General features: G+C 50.5%; 3 protein-coding genes across 3 annotated transcripts; all 3 read left to right on the plus strand.

Moving 5' to 3' along the window:
- Positions 1–871: 871 nt before the first annotated feature.
- Positions 872–1,834, plus strand: N7457_003947 (SSH4 family protein; the record flags this gene model as incomplete). The annotated part of the gene is made up of 1 exon (XM_057174992.1): positions 872–1,834. One exon carries the CDS (start codon positions 872–874, stop codon positions 1,832–1,834), a length of 963 nt encoding a protein of 320 aa, XP_057032039.1.
- Positions 1,835–6,664: 4,830 nt separating this feature from the next.
- Positions 6,665–8,692, plus strand: N7457_003948 (glycosyltransferase family 2 protein; the record flags this gene model as incomplete). The annotated part of the gene is made up of 4 exons (XM_057174993.1): positions 6,665–6,702; positions 6,752–7,615; positions 7,915–8,206; positions 8,582–8,692. 4 exons carry the CDS (start codon positions 6,665–6,667, stop codon positions 8,690–8,692), a joined length of 1,305 nt encoding a protein of 434 aa, XP_057032040.1.
- A 1,188-nt stretch (positions 8,693–9,880) lies between these two features.
- Positions 9,881–15,517, plus strand: N7457_003949 (ATP12 ATPase F1F0-assembly protein; the record flags this gene model as incomplete). Its single annotated transcript, XM_057174994.1, has 7 exons — positions 9,881–10,163; positions 10,241–11,010; positions 11,327–11,346; positions 11,587–12,800; positions 12,873–14,257; positions 14,329–14,682; positions 14,747–15,517. 7 exons carry the CDS (start codon positions 9,881–9,883, stop codon positions 15,515–15,517), a joined length of 4,797 nt encoding a protein of 1,598 aa, XP_057032041.1.
- Positions 15,518–15,540: the final 23 nt, after the last annotated feature.

A 15,540-nucleotide genomic window follows, 5' to 3' on the forward strand; every position in this document is an offset into this window, starting at 1 on the left:
AGTAGCTTAGGCCCAGGCCTGTACCGTGCGCAGGTCCAGATTTGCAGGTGTTAAATTGGCAGGCGTAGTGTGTACATGCCCAGCAGTAGGGCTACCCACCATGCCAAGATGATAAGCCATGACGACAGTGGCAGCGGAGGGCATTGGGGGATCCACAGTTCCTGTGCATGCTTGGATGACAAGTGTCATATGGTGCACTACAGTGTGGTGGGCAGAATGTTAGATCGAGTGTATAGCCATGGTCTGGAGCCCATTGGAGCTTGTTGCGCGGGCTGATGAGATCAGTGTACTCGTAAACAAGTGACCTAATCTCACTGGGGAGCTCGAGGAATCGAAATGGCTGTACATGGGTGCTTGTCTGACCCATGCCCTGCTTAGCAACTTTCATAGGTACTGTCTGAATAGCATGGTTGCGACGATTGAGGGAGCATCAGGCTGTTACAGTGCAGACTTGGGAATATAACCAGAACAGGATGACGCAGAACAAGAATGAGACAGATGACCGGTGGAAATGAGTTCCCAATTGGGTCTACTCCAACGGCGTTGAGATTGTCATGTGAACTATATTCGTTCTCATCCACGAGGGACCGAATCAGGTGACGATCAGGTGACGCTCCAAAAGGCCATTCTAAATATATAACCTCGGAAGGATCAGTGATCAACCCGTGGACCATCGGAACCTTAGATGTCGACCTGGGAAGATCCATGGGGACGTGCTCAAATTTACTCGGAACGCCGACACCTAAAACGAGAACGGCAAGAAGTGGCAGAAGAAGTCAAATAGGTAATCTCTACACAACGTGGCACTCCCAAAAGAAACAACCTCGCTGTGTACGGAGTAACCCCCCATCCTTGTACAAGAAACCCCACAATGTCCAACCAACACCATAACCAGGTCTCCGACCTCCCGCCAAGTTATGATGCATCACAAGCATCCTGGTCGGGGAGCCCAAGCCAGCACCAGCCACAGGCCGAGGCCAACCCGCCCCCATATCACAACTGGCAAGAGGCAGTCCCCGACACAGCCACATTCCCACCACCACCGATCACAGGCTATTTGATCTCCGGCACAGGCAACGCCTCAGAAGACGATGCACAGCGCGCCCATGACTTCTGCGACTCGGTCCCGCTGTGGCTCCCCACCAAGCCCTCTGCCGCTGTGTACCACGACGTGCAGACGCACGATCTGAGACCCGTGCATCCGAACGAGCTGCGTGGCCACGTCTCGGCCGTGGCTCGCGGCCGCTGGCGTGGACACAGCGCCGATGGCAATGGGGACTGTGTCGTTCTCAGTCAGCTGCCGATGTACTTCCCGCTAGAGGACTCGCCGTTTGTGCGGGAGCTGAAAAAGACCATTTACTTTGAGGTGAAACTACTGGCGCTGAGGGCGGGCCCGACGCCGCAGGATTGCAGTGGGTTTTCGATTGGGTTTGTTGCGCAGCCATATCCATCGTGGCGATCCCCTGGCTGGGAAAGGGGTGGATTGGGAGTGTTTTCTGATGATGGATGTCGGTTTGTGAATGATTCGTTTGGGGGCCGGGATTTTACTACGGGGTTCAAGGTGGGTGAAACCGTTGGGTTGGGGATGGAGTTTTCCCTCCCAGATGATATCTGCAGTGGGGATAAGAACAAGAGATGCAAGGTGCATATCTTCTTCACAAGAAATGGACGCCGATCCGAGGGGTGGGATCTGCATGAGGAGGTTGACTCGGATTCCGGGGGCATCGAGGGCTTGGAAGGGGACTATGACCTCTACGGGGCGATTGGGCTGTTCGGTGGCGTCGATTTTGAGTCTTGTTTCGACCCTGCAGGCTGGCTATGGAAACCCGAGTGAAACGTGTGCGGTGCATATGGTTTAGTTCAGATCATCTTGCCAAGGGGGCCACGAGACTATAGGGCTGAAGCTTTGCTATGGCTTGCCCCCCCACCCTCCTCTCTATCGGGTTGCTTATGGTTGCTTATTTGCTGATCTAGTTTAGGACCTACAAATCCAATATTGGCTGCATATAGATTCAATGTAGCTTCACTCAGGGCGGGAATTTTAAAAGACCCAAAGCCATATCAAAACCAAGTAAAATATCGGAACGACCAAGGTCTCGACTCCCATGGACTATATTGCACAGCCTATTTCAACGGCCAACGCCGAGGGTATAGACCTGCATGGCGTAAATGGGGTTCTGCACATGTGTTCTAGAAAGGTACATCGATGATTTCTTTTCTTTTTTTTTTCTCTCCCTTTTTCTCCCTTTTTCTCCCTTTTTTCTTTTTTTTTTCCTTTTGCCAACACCAGACGTATTCCTGGTAATTGCTTCGCATTAGTGCCCGGGGGGAGGATGCACGAGGTGCATTTCCGCTGCGACGACGGTCCCTCTTACGTCTAGGTGCAGCCGCTGTTCCGCTGGCCCCTCAGTCTTATCCCAGCTGCATGAACGGGATTTTATTTGACGTCAGGATGTGCCGTGTGCATTGCGATCTTTGTCCTTATGCATATTTGGTATAGACCTTGGCGTTTCAATACGAGATGTGGACTCGGTGGTCTGATTTCCGTGATATTCTCGCGGGTTTGATATAGCGAGAGGTATGGACTACGGAGTACGGGGTACGGGGTACGGGGTATCTAGGTATCTAGGTACCTAGGTACCTGGCTAGAAACGGATGAGCGGGTGACAAGCTGACTGTAGCTAATCAAAGTGCATTGGTACCTTGTAATTCAATCGTTCATTACTCTGGACTCTTGGATCTACAGTGTGCCTTGGCTTAACCTCGGTACGGAGTCCGGAGTACAAGGTAGGGTATAACGTCCTCCGTCCAAAAGGACAAGTCTAGCCAACGAGCGCACTGACAGCAGAGTAGATAAGCCAACGCTCGGAACTCCTCTACATACCCATGTCGGGTAAGCGATCATGCGTCTATTCCCCCAAGTCACGCCTGTATTGAGATCTGAATGGCCAGACGGTCTCAGAAAGAGCCGCAGTGGCCAATCTCAAGTCGAAGTCAAAATCCCAAGACCTGTCCATCGCCATAGGTGCATTTAGGCTTCCTTCCAACGGAGAAGCCCTCGATTCCCCCTTCTCCGGTATGGTAACGCTGCCCTCTAGGGCTCTCCTATTAAATACCAGCTTCACCCGTTTCGTATCAGAATTACCCGGGTCAGAGAAGATTAGGATCCACCTGTGGAGACCGAAGTCGGTGATTATCCCGAGACTACCAGCGATGGTTGCAGTAAATTGCCAGCCACCAAGCCATTTGCTGCACCTAACCCACCAGAGAGCGGTTAGAATGGCACGGATGATTTTCCCCCGAATATACCAATGACCTGCGACCTCCGAGCATCCAACGGAGGTTTCCCTTTGCAGCTCCGGAGAACGGGTGGAAACTACCTTAGGTAGTACTCGATCGTGTTAGATTATGTTCCCCCCTGCAGCTGCTACGCCGTTGCCACCAGATCGCGCTATCGTTTCCATGTATCCTTTCTCATTTGCCGGTGGACATTTAGTCAATGCTGACAGTTAGATTGCCGTAGGTTTCTCGTGGATCCGGTTTTTCTCACTTGGCGAGGGGTACGGAGTAGAAACAACTGGGAATTGATCTTCAAGAGAACACACAATGGGATTGTGTCTTTTGTCAAAACTGCGCTCCACTGAAAAGTTACGAATTCCCCCCACAGTCGATCTGAATTTCTGAAAAATACAGACTAGACTACAACGTACTCCGTACTCCGCGCCTGGAGGTGAATCTACACACCCTGGTCAACAGCGTAGACCTAAAAGGGGACGGACACAGGATAGTCTCGGCTGCTCCGTTCTATTCTGTTCTATTCTCCTTTTCTCATCTCCTACTGGAAATGGATTTGGGCGGCAGATTGGCTGGGGGGCTTTTTTTTTTTTTTTTTTTTTTTTTCCGGCTTTCGTCTTTTTCTTTCTTTTGATCGACTGCATGTCATCGCCCCTTTTTCCCGTGATTTCGAGGATCCCGTTTGGCCCCCATTTTATACACCCACGTACGGAGTATATATGTATATATATATATAAATGATCAATATATTCCGTTTGGGTATTTCGATGGTCACTCTCCTGGATGTGGAGGGCTTTTCGGGTCTATGCGCAATCCACTTCCCCCTTTCACACCTACTAAGTAGTTAGAAATCCGGCCATTCCCGGCGTCGGTGGAGTTGAGCGGGTTCAACAGGGCCCTGGGAGTCCGTGCAGCCGAGATACGCGTCTGTTTCACTCAAGACGTGACCTGGCCGGTCGGACATTGTACTTTCGAGTTTCGGCTCGGCCGGGAGAAAGGCTATACAATGCAAAGTCTATGGACAAATGTACCCATCTGCATATGCAACGAACCCAGATAGAACTGCTGCAGATAGAATGAAACACGAGGCCTAAGCGAAATCAAAAGTACCCGATTGCGTAGTCGGTTGAGTTGGGACGATCACTGCGAGATATCCACTTTGGGCCTTCTGCAGCTACAATCCCATGGATCCTTCGGCCGTGCCCCCATTCCGCTGCTTCACGGTTAGACGCCAAAGCGACCTCTGGCGCGAGTCAGCGGTTGAAGGGTCGGATATGAGTCTGAATGCAACTATATCGGGGTTAGTCGCACGGAGTACTCCGTGTCTTTCGGACATCAGAACGACGTTATGTGTTTGGATATGTATAATTATGTATATTGTATATTATAATATATGTACACTCCGTACTCCGTACTCCGTATTCCACCCCCTCCCCCCTCCAATATGAGCTATTGTATTGTGTCCGAAACCTTGTCAGCACGGTCTCTTTAAGGCCAAGGTTCATCTCAGGTACTCCGTACTCCGTACTCGTGACTACAGGTACGTTTCCGCCACCGAGGCAGCTGCCCTTAACCTGGTATTTCTGCCTTCTTCCAAGGTTTGCTACACAATGCTTATATCTGCCTAGGTACCTAGGTACATACCTACATACCTGATGTACCTCTGGGTAATATCTGGTATCTTTCCTTTCAATACCGGTATTGCCCCACTCGAGCTTGTGAAGAGCACGAGCGAACAGGCTGTTACACGGACACTTGAGCGATCGCCACTAGGATTACCCGTTTTTTTTTTTTTTTTTTTCTCTGTTCCCTTTTCCCTTTTCCACTTCGGTTCGAGGCCTTTTTGCCCTCTCTTTTTTTATGGAGTCACAACGACTTGGTACTAAGCATTTGCCTCTCACAGGCAGTTTTTTCCGACCAATACCTTAGGGTCACGATCCCCGAGATTATGCCAGACCGGATCCTTGAAAGTACAAAATAGATGAAATTCTTATTAAAACGTACTTTTGGCGGATCCTCCCGAGGCTGCATACTTTTTTTTTTCTTGACAAGACGCTAATAGTATTGAGGAAAATCCCATTCCACAAATCAACCGATTATCAAATACCTAGCCACTGCATAGCCTATGATCTGTGCAGAAGGTCAGCAAGATGGAAGATATCATCCCGTGCTAAATATCAAGAGTTCCTGGGAAGTGTAGACAGCTTACCATGGATTTGTCCTGGTCCACGGGCCTTCCAAGATTGGGGAGTTCCGACCAGGGCACAATCTCGCATGCATGATCGGATATGTTCTCCAGTGCAGCATCATTTTTGCTTTTCTTCTTTTTTTAAAATGATCTTCTTGGCCTTTGGGCCGGTTAACATTAGAAAAACGATATCCTTGTCATTTTTATGGTACCTGCAACAAGGTACCCCTCCTCTGATTGAATCGCTTAGAAGAACCTTGCCCCAAGGTCACTAACCTAAATGGCTTGATCGTGAACGATTTCGCTCCTATGACTCGGAGTTGAGGTACCATAAACGGGTTAGACAACCCAAAGGCTAAAGATCAACCCTCATAGATTCCCCACAGGCTGAACGGACCGAATGACATTGCATTTCGGGTTGCTAGCTCAGCCAACCCCCTAGTTGCCTCCATCCGGCACCCAATATAGGCTTTGAAGCCATGAACCATTCCAATGTGCACATGATCACTGAAATAATACTCGAATCAACCCCCAGTGTACGGAGTACAATATACGTAGATACTAGGTAAGATACGTAACATAATATATCCACTCTGCATGGGCCGCCAATCCTCTCCACCCTCCGACTGCCTCTAGATCCAGGGTCTCTGACGCACGAGGCAAAACTACACCTGCAGCACTCTCAAAACGACAACGGAGACTGGGGCATAGCTTTTTTAGTTTGCTTTTTTAGTTGGTTTTTTTAGTTGGGTTTTTTTTTCTACTTTTCTTTTTTGGTTTTTTGACTTTTTGGCGATTATTTCAAATAAATCTTTTTGTGTATTGCATTATTATAATTTATGGGATTATTGGCTTTAGTTCATCGCATGTGCTGCCTCTCTTCCTACTTTAATCTCGCTTTCCCTTCAATAAAGTACTTATTTCTTTTCCTCTCTCTCCCCCCTTTGCCCCTTCTCTTTTCATTTTGGGCCAAAGGAAGCTCGGTCTCCTTGTGACATTCGTTTTGACTTGGCCTCCGCCTAGCCAATTGACAATTGACCATTGGACTTGGTCAATAGGTATAACGCATTGAATGCTTATACCTCATCTGAGGATCTTCTCTCTCCCCCCCCCCAAAATCACCCAGAGAACTAGGACGACTACTACTACAAAAAAAAGAGGTCGAGGGTCAAGTTTCACACCATGGCCTTCCCGTTTCTGCGAGCGTTTGTGACACTCTTGTAAGTACAAGTGTGGAGCCCAATCAACCACCGAGCTAACCAGTACCAGTATTTATCGTTATACCCGCCTCGTGTTCAATCTGTTCTCCTTTTGGACATTCAAGCCAATCCCACCACCAGAGAACCCCAAATTGACCTCGCAAGATGTGACGGTGATCATTCCATCGTTAGAGGGCTGTGGAGATGAGCTGGTGGAGACGATACGGACAATTCTCGACAACCAACCCCGTGAGGTGCTTCTCGTCACAATCGAGGCCAATCGCAAGAAGGCCGAGATGATGCTGAGCTTGATGCCAACAACTCGGGTCCGATTGTTCACCGTGAAACACCCCAATAAGCGCCGCCAAATGACTCGAGCCATCCCCGAGGTCAAAACCGCCATCACTATTCTCGCCGACGACGACGTGAGCTGGCCGCGCACTCTGCTGCCATGGATTCTGGCGCCCTTTGAAAAGGATGAGAAATACGGCGGTGTGGTAACCTGCCAGCGATTGCGCCGGGCCATTGAACCGAGCCTCTCACAGCGAGTCTGGGGCTTCTTGGGAGCTCTGTACCTGGAACGACGCAACTTTGATTGCGGCGCGACGACCCATGTGGACGGTGGACTTCCCTGCATGTCGGGACGGACGGTTGCGTATCGGACACGAATTCTACAGAACGAGGCCTTCACCTACGCTTTCACCAATGAGGAGTGGTGGTGGGGAAAGTACCAACTCAACGCCGACGATGATAACTTTATCACCCGCTGGATGGTCTCGCATGGATGGGAAACTTATATGCAGTACCACCCGGAGGCGGAGGTGCTGACTACCCTCGAAGATAACCCTCGTTTTTTGAAGCAATGCGCCCGCTGGTCAAGAAGCAATTGGCGGAGCAATCTGACCTCAATGTTCCACGAGAAGCACATTTGGCAGTAAGTGCAACGTATCAAGTTCCCTCTTCCCCTGAATGTCCTCTCCGATTGGCTCAGACTCGAATGGGCTTTCTCTACTTCCTTTCCCCCACCCATCTCGGTGTCTTTGCCTTCTCTTTGATCGGGTCAAAAAGAGGCAAACTCTTTTTGGGGGTCTCCCCGAGTCTAGGCGCAAGGCGCCGAGATAGGGTGGGTATGGTCTGAGACCGGTGGTGTTACTTGGTTTGGGCCTTTTTTGTTTTTGTTCTTTTTTTTTATTCTTTCCCGCAGAATGCAGTTGGCTAACATGCTTTCTATAGTCGTCAGCCTTGGAGCGCTTACGCCGTCCACTTGACCACTTTATCGCCGCCCGCCCTTCTAGGCGACTTGCTGTTGGTCTGGCTGTGCCACAAGGCGACAGGGTCGTGGGGAGAGTCTTTACACGATCAGTCCATGACTCTTCTCTACATGTGGATTTTCACTAGCAAATGGATCAAGCTGCTCGGTCATTATCTTCGGTATCCCGTCGACGTGCTGTTGTTGCCAGTCTCCGTCCTCTTCGGTTATTTCCATGGTGCGATCAAGATGTATGCCGTGATGACACTGAATGTGGTATGTTCAAATCTCCTTTTTTTTTCGCCTTTCATTTCGTGTTCCTTTTCGCCTCTCTTTTTCTCTTGTCTGGTGCTCTGGTGCATACATGCCGTGTGTATCCAAGCGCAGCCCCTCCTTTCCCCCGTATCCTCCCTTCCTATGACAATCCAGCGTCACAAACGCTTTGATCACAATCTCCTCCTTCTTGCAGCTCTGTTTATCCACTATTTACCCCGTGAGCCATTTTTTCTCAGGACTTAGGTCGTTGTGATTTGATGGCTACGATCCCTTTTTTTCTTTTACTTTTTTTTTCGCTTTTCGCTTTCTGCATTGCACAACTATAGCTTCAGTGTCCGAGAGCTAGACTGACTTTGGATTTTTTCTTTTAACCAGACAACATGGGGTAGCCGTGATGGTGCTGATGACTATGACGCGGAGCGTATGAAGAAGCGGACGGATGCTGATCGTATGAAGCAACCGTATTATCCGCAATATCTCATATGAGATCTTCGATGCTTACCGGAGACCCTTTCCTGTTCTCTATCATTCTCCGAAAATTGGTCTCGCAACCATATCCTCGGAAGTGAAAGGAGAACAGCGAAGAATTCTCGCCCCCATTGAATTGGCTGGCTTTTTATATCATTCATGACGAAATGCCGTGACGACACCCATGTGCTCTGCTTTGCTTCTAGATGTGCACTGATTTCATCCCTTTCCCCTCTCCTTCCAAATTTTACACTTGGCAATTCTGCATGTGTTGCCAAGTAATCGAGAGTGAGCAACTGAGTCGAGGAACCCTCGGAATATCAGTGTGCTATACTTCTCGTAAGGCTCTTAGAGTCTTTTCCAGCGTCAAATACTGACCGAGTGATACCATTTCGACCGTTGTTGGCTTTTTTTTTTCCTTTCTCTTCAGCCCAGTGTTTTTCTTCTCTTTACACCCCATTGCCTGGTTATCAAAAACAAAATGATGGCCTGTCTCGATCTATCGAGGCTATCCCTCTCCTTTCTTCTCTTCTTGTAAATTACAAAAGCATGGGCGGATGTCGTCATTCTGCGATTGTTCTATGCTTGACTCTTTGTGTCAGTTTGCTTTTCAGCTTTGATTCCCCTGAGTTGTATGCCTCGAGAGTATTTGTCTTTTTTTTTTTTTTTTTTTTTTTAGATGCAAGGTGGGCGGTATTTCTGAACTTCCAGTTGTTCTTCTGTTTTGCTTTTCCAAACTGCGACAGATAATCTCTAATTGATTGGAATATATACGCACAGTATGACTATCTCTACAAGATGGACACTAGAGAAAGAACAACCCTCGAACAAATGATTGTATCGTTTTGATCCTAGTGCCTGGTTCTGATGCAATGATGCAGGTTACTCAGCCTATAAACAGCCTATGAACAGCCCGAAGAAGGCTTATATGCATTAAGAAGAGAGTTCCAAAGGGATCATCTACCCGAGACAAAACAGTATTCCGGATAGTTTCCTCCGGACAGTTTACTCTGTATGCTTCTGTATGTTGTAGATCTATCGGCAGCTGGGCCATTAAGATGTGGCGCGTGTGGCGAGCCAAGACTTCCCGGCCAAAATGTTCGAGTTCCAAACTCCGGCTTTGGATTCAGGAACCGATTGCCTCAACCCCTTCGCTTTCCCTCTCTGATCTCATCCATAAAGGCCTGGTCCTTTTCATAACGAGAGATGGTCGCTTTTGCCCGCGCTGCGCTCCCGTCGCAGCTATCCGCCGTCGCCCGTCACCCCGTCTCGCTATGCCGGCGCATTCACTCGTCTCCCTTCCGATCGGCTGTTGCACACCCAGTTACTGCTCATGGCCCTCCTCCTAAAGCCCCTGCTGCTTCGTCAGAATTTAAGGAAACTAAAGATGCCGAGCCCTCCACTTCTGAAGGCGAATCATCTCGACCCAAACTCACCGAAGCGCTGAAGAAACGGTTCTGGAAAGATGTTTATGTGCATAAAAAGCCAGGTATGAGAGCGAATTAGGCACCGGCTGTCTTCCGGAGAGAATCTTCACCCGCTCATCTTATCTTTCTCTTCATCCAGACGAATACCAAGTCCTGCTTGACAAGCGACCCGTGAGAACACCTACGAAAGAGGTGCTATCTATCCCTTCCACAAAGCCTCACCTCGCTCACGCCGTTGCCCTGGAGTGGGATGTGATGACCTCCGCCCAGCAGGCACTTAAGAGCCACCTTATTCCCATGACCTCCATTGCAGCCCGCGCCACCGATATCGCACGCGAAGACGCCAAGGGCATCGATACCACCCGAAGCCAAATTATCACAACTGCCATGCGCTATCTCGATACCGATACGCTACTCTGCTGGGAGCCCGAGCGACCAGTCCATCCTCTGGACCGCAGAGCGGATGGCAAGCCCGTTGAGACTCTTCGCCAGATCCAAACGAGAATTGCGGGAGATATCATGAGCTTCTTGTCCACAAAGGTCTGGCCTGGACTTGAGATCATTCCTATCCTCGATACCGATAGTATCCTTCCCCTTTCCCAGCCCAAGGGCACAAAGGATAGTATCGCCACCTGGGTTTCGGAGTTGTCCGCACATGACTTGGCTGGCCTCGAGCGCGCAATTCTGGCTTCTAAGAGTCTACTCATCGCAGTCCGCTTGGTGGTGGAGTGGAGTGAGAACTTCCGCCACATCCAGCGACCTGAGACGAAGAAGTTCGGCATTGAGGAGGCGGCCGAGGCCTCGAGTCTAGAGGTCACCTGGCAGACCGATATGTGGGGTGAGGTTGAGGATACCCACGATGTGGGCAAGGAAGATTTGAAGCGACAATTGGGAAGCGTTGTGATCCTGGTAAGTGGAGAGACTCGATAAACTACGCCTTGTATATCCTGTATGATAGATCTAGACGGCCTAGATGGCCTTGCTTTGCGCAAGTGCATGTATTACAATCAATACCACCTCAAGTTCATCATATTCCCTCCATCGTCAATCGTAATATAGTGTCGCGGAGGGAACCCTCATGTTGCCAAGGCGGAGATCAGCATCATTTGCCCCCTCCAAAACAAGGGCCCAAGGCCTCTCCCACGAATTTCTTCCCAGATGCCCAACCCTAGGATTTAAATCTTGTTGATGTATCGGAGCGAGTACAGTGTGCTACAGTCCAAAGATGTCTGACAGAGCTGAAGGGTGAGTTCGCACTTCTTCCCCTGGGGACAGCATCCCTGCGATCCATGGTTCTGCGCGTGCACATGACAGCGACATTGTTGGCACATCGTCGCTTCTGTTGTCTATCGAGTATCTTGTATCAGGACATCTCGAATCGCCTACAGCTGCCAGAACCCCTCACCACACGGGCCATCGGAGCGCATGTGAACGGGGTACAGGAACACGGTGTACTTAAGTACTGACATGCCATTGTCCTCTCAGGCATAAACGCTCGCGAAGCGCAATCGCACTTGCCCTCCTCCACCGCGACAAGTCCAAAGGCGAAGATAAAGACCCTGATGACAACGGAGACATCAACTCGATCGAGTCCGCCTCCGCCTCCTCAAATGGTGGCTCGTTGAAACACACCCGCAGCAGCAGCCGCCACAGCCGTCGCAAACAAACCCAGGACCCGAGTCCACCTCCGGTTATCCAAGAATCCGCCGAGGATTTGGACACGGTTGAAGACTTACCCTTATTGACTCAGACGGAAGGTGGCAGCATGTCACTCGAGCAGTCCGTTCGCACCTTTCGTCTCTTCGAGAGCCTTCGCAGCGGCGATACCACCGCCATCTCCAAGGCCATCAAGGATACCAATGACCCGCAGGCTGTGAATAGTCTCAATGGTACGACCATCCTTCATCTGGCTCTACAATGCGCCGAACCACAGGTCGTGGAATATGTGCTGTCCGCCGCGGAGGACCTTGATATCAACTCGCGGGATCGGGATGGGAACACGCCACTTCATATTGCCGCTCAGCTGGGCCGGGGTCCGCTTGTTCGTGAATTGCTGAGCCGACCATCGATCAACGATTCGATTGTCAACTATCGGGGCCAGACAGCCCTAGATCTGGCCCGTAATCCTGACATCTTCCAGCAGCTTCAGCTTGCGCGGTCTCTCTTTATCGACAGCAAGAACCAGGAAATCCAGGCATTGATTGCAAGCTCCGATTATAAAAACCTGGAGGCCTTGCTGGAAGAGCCTCGAGCGGAGGGCATAATGGACGTGAACAGCCACGATCTGGTTACCGACCGGACAACTGTTCAGACCGGTGGCACGCTCCTGCACGAGGGAGCTAGGAATAAAGATGCGCAGCTCATTGAAATTCTATTGACGCATGGCGCGGATCCTTTCCGACGTGATAAAAAGGGAAAGCTGCCGCAGGATGTTACTAAAGATGATAAGATCCGGGCTCTCCTGAAGAGATCCCCGGCTGCCGCCATTGCGCAGCGCGGGATCCAGGAGAGGGCTATTCTCGGAAATAGTAATGCTCAGGGACTAGCTGGGCGCGTTTCCGTTGGCGATGCCCCGCTCGCAGGAAAAGATGCCCGCGAGATGAGGGGTTATCTCAAGAAGTGGACTAATTATACTACTGGATATAAGCTGCGTTGGTTTGTTCTGGAGGATGGAGTTCTGAGTTATTATAAGCATCAAGGTAAGCTCGAGAATTCTCCTTGAACCTTTCATGGGACTTTATGCCATCGACTCCTGCTAACATGCTCTAAAGATGATGCGGGCTCTGCCTGTCGCGGTGCAATTAACATGAAGATTGCCAGGCTTAACATGGATGCGCAGGACAAGACGCGCTTTGAAATCCACGGAAAATCATCAGTCAAGTATCATCTCAAGGCCAATCATGTGGTGGAGGCAAAACGCTGGTTCTGGTCCCTCAACAACGCCATCCAGTGGGCCAAAGATGAAGCAAAGGAGGAGGAACGACAGCGAACCAAGAATGCAGAGGTGCTTCGCCAGGCTAAGATTGATCAAACGGAAGGCCGCGCTACGGATACCCCGTCTGAGTCCGGACTTTCCCACAAGCCCAGCGTCAAGGGCTTGGCTCCTCCGTCTCTAGGGGGTGGCAGCAGCAGTGGCACAAGACTCAGCACATATGCATCCCGTACCACTCTGGATATTCCGGCTGGAGACGAAGATAGCTCCATCTACGGAGGTTCCTTTGATCACAGCAACGCCCCCAACGATATGAACAGAGTAATTAGCCATGTAACAACCGCACCGGACGGAGAGGGCGAGGATGAAGAATTTGTCGACTATGGTTCGAGCCACGAGAATGAGTTGCCGGCTGCCGATAAGGATGCTCTCAATATCACTGCGCAATCCGCGAAGCTTCAGTTGGATCTTCTTGCAAATGTGGCCGCTTCGCTGCAAACTGAGAAGTCCAGGAATCCAGAAATGACTATTACGGATCCAGCCCTCGAACAGGCTCTCAGTGCCTATGAAGCTGCAGTCAGCAGCCTAAAGGGCTTGGTGCAAAATCTACTCAAGATCTCACGGGACCGAGACTCCTATTGGCAGTCTCGTCTCAGCAGAGAAGAGGCTATCCGTCAAATGTGGGAAGAGAGCATGGCCCGCGTGGCTCGAGAGCATGAAGAACTTCAATCTAAGATGGGCGAGTCTGAGGAGAAGCGGAAGCGGACCAAGCGCGCACTAAAAGAAGCCCTGGAGAGTGCAACAGGCAGTAACCGTTCTCTTGACAATATGCCATCCCGTTTGGCGACAGAGAACCAAAGTCTCGAGGCCAGCGAAAGTGACGCAGTCATTTTTGAGATGACCGACGAGGCAGGCCAGCCTGCCAAACAGCCACTCATAAAGCCCGCCCTCAGTCGCAATCCATCTGCCTACTCCAAACTCAGCAGCCTCTATGATTCAGAGTCTGACGGAGAGGAGTTCTTTGATGCTATAGATGCGGGTGAGATCGAGGTTGAGGATTTCAATACTGCCGACGAGAACAAGATGGAAGAGCCCAAGGATGAAACTGCTGAGCTGCGGGCTGTGAAGACTACCGTCATTGCACCTTCCTTCAGGGGCTACGAAGAGCCAGTAAGACAGCGACTCAAGATGGACGCCGATGACCGTCCGAAGATTTCTTTGTGGGTAAGTATTGAGCATTGGTTTGCTTGCTCCCCTCGCTTTTTTCATCTGCTGATTATATATGTACTTTCCAGGGTATTCTGAAATCTATGATTGGAAAGGATATGACGAAGATGACGCTGCCGGTGTCCTTTAACGAGCCGACCTCACTGCTTCAGCGAGTAGCTGAGGATCTTGAGTACACCGACCTCCTTGACATTGCTGCTGATCGGGCTGATTCAATGGAGCGCCTGGTTTATGTCGCCTCATATGCCGCAAGTGAGTATGCCTCAACTATCGGCCGTGTTGCAAAGCCCTTTAACCCTCTTCTGGGTGAAACCTTCGAGTATGTACGTCCAGACAAGGGCTATCGATTCTTCGTGGAGCAAGTCAGCCACCACCCACCGATTGGTGCTGCGTGGGCTGAGTCGCCCAAATGGGACTACTGGGTAGGTGAATCCGTCTTTATACGCCAATACCTGTTATCCGGGCTAACCAGAAACACATGTTCAGGGTGAATCTTCTCTGAAGTCCAAGTTTTACGGAAAATCGTTTGATATCAACCTGCTAGGCACATGGTTCCTGAAGCTGCGCCCTTCCTCCGGCGGAGAGGAACTCTACACCTGGAAGAAGGTGACCTCGTCGGTCATCGGCATCATCACGGGTAATCCCACTGTTGATAACTACGGTCTGATGGAAATCAAGAACTGGACGACCGGTGAAGTCTGCTATCTCGATTTCAAGCCCCGTGGCTGGAAGGCTTCGTCAGCCTACCAAGTGACAGGAAAGGTCGTCGACAGCGAAGGCTCCCCCAAGTGGAGCATTGGTGGCCGCTGGAACGACAAGATCTACGCTCGCCACACCCCAGGTTTCGAGGCGCCTGTCTCTGGTCAGGACCCCGAATCTGCCAAGACCTTCTTGGTCTGGCAGGCCAATGCTCGTCCTACGGGCATACCTTTCAACTTGACACCGTTCGTCATCACGCTTAATGCGCTTCCCGAGGGCTTGAAGGACTGGCTTCCTCCCACGGATACCAGATTGCGACCTGATCAGCGTGCCATGGAAGATGGTGAATATACTCTGGCCGCTGATGAGAAGCACCGAGTGGAAGAGAAGCAGCGTGCTAAGCGCAGAGAACGCGATACCAACGGCGAGGTCTACGCGCCGCAATGGTTCACCCGTGACAAGTGCCCTGTCACCGGAGAGGAATTCTGGGCTCATAATGGGAAATATTGGGAGTCCAGAGATTCGCAGGATTGGAGTAGATCCGAGGATATCTTCTGATGAAGAGGTAATTGATTCCTTGC

This window comes from Penicillium paradoxum (genome assembly GCF_028828445.1).
Source record: "Penicillium paradoxum strain IBT 22861 chromosome Unknown utg000004l_segment0_segment0, whole genome shotgun sequence".
Lineage (NCBI taxonomy): Eukaryota > Fungi > Ascomycota > Eurotiomycetes > Eurotiales > Aspergillaceae > Penicillium > Penicillium paradoxum.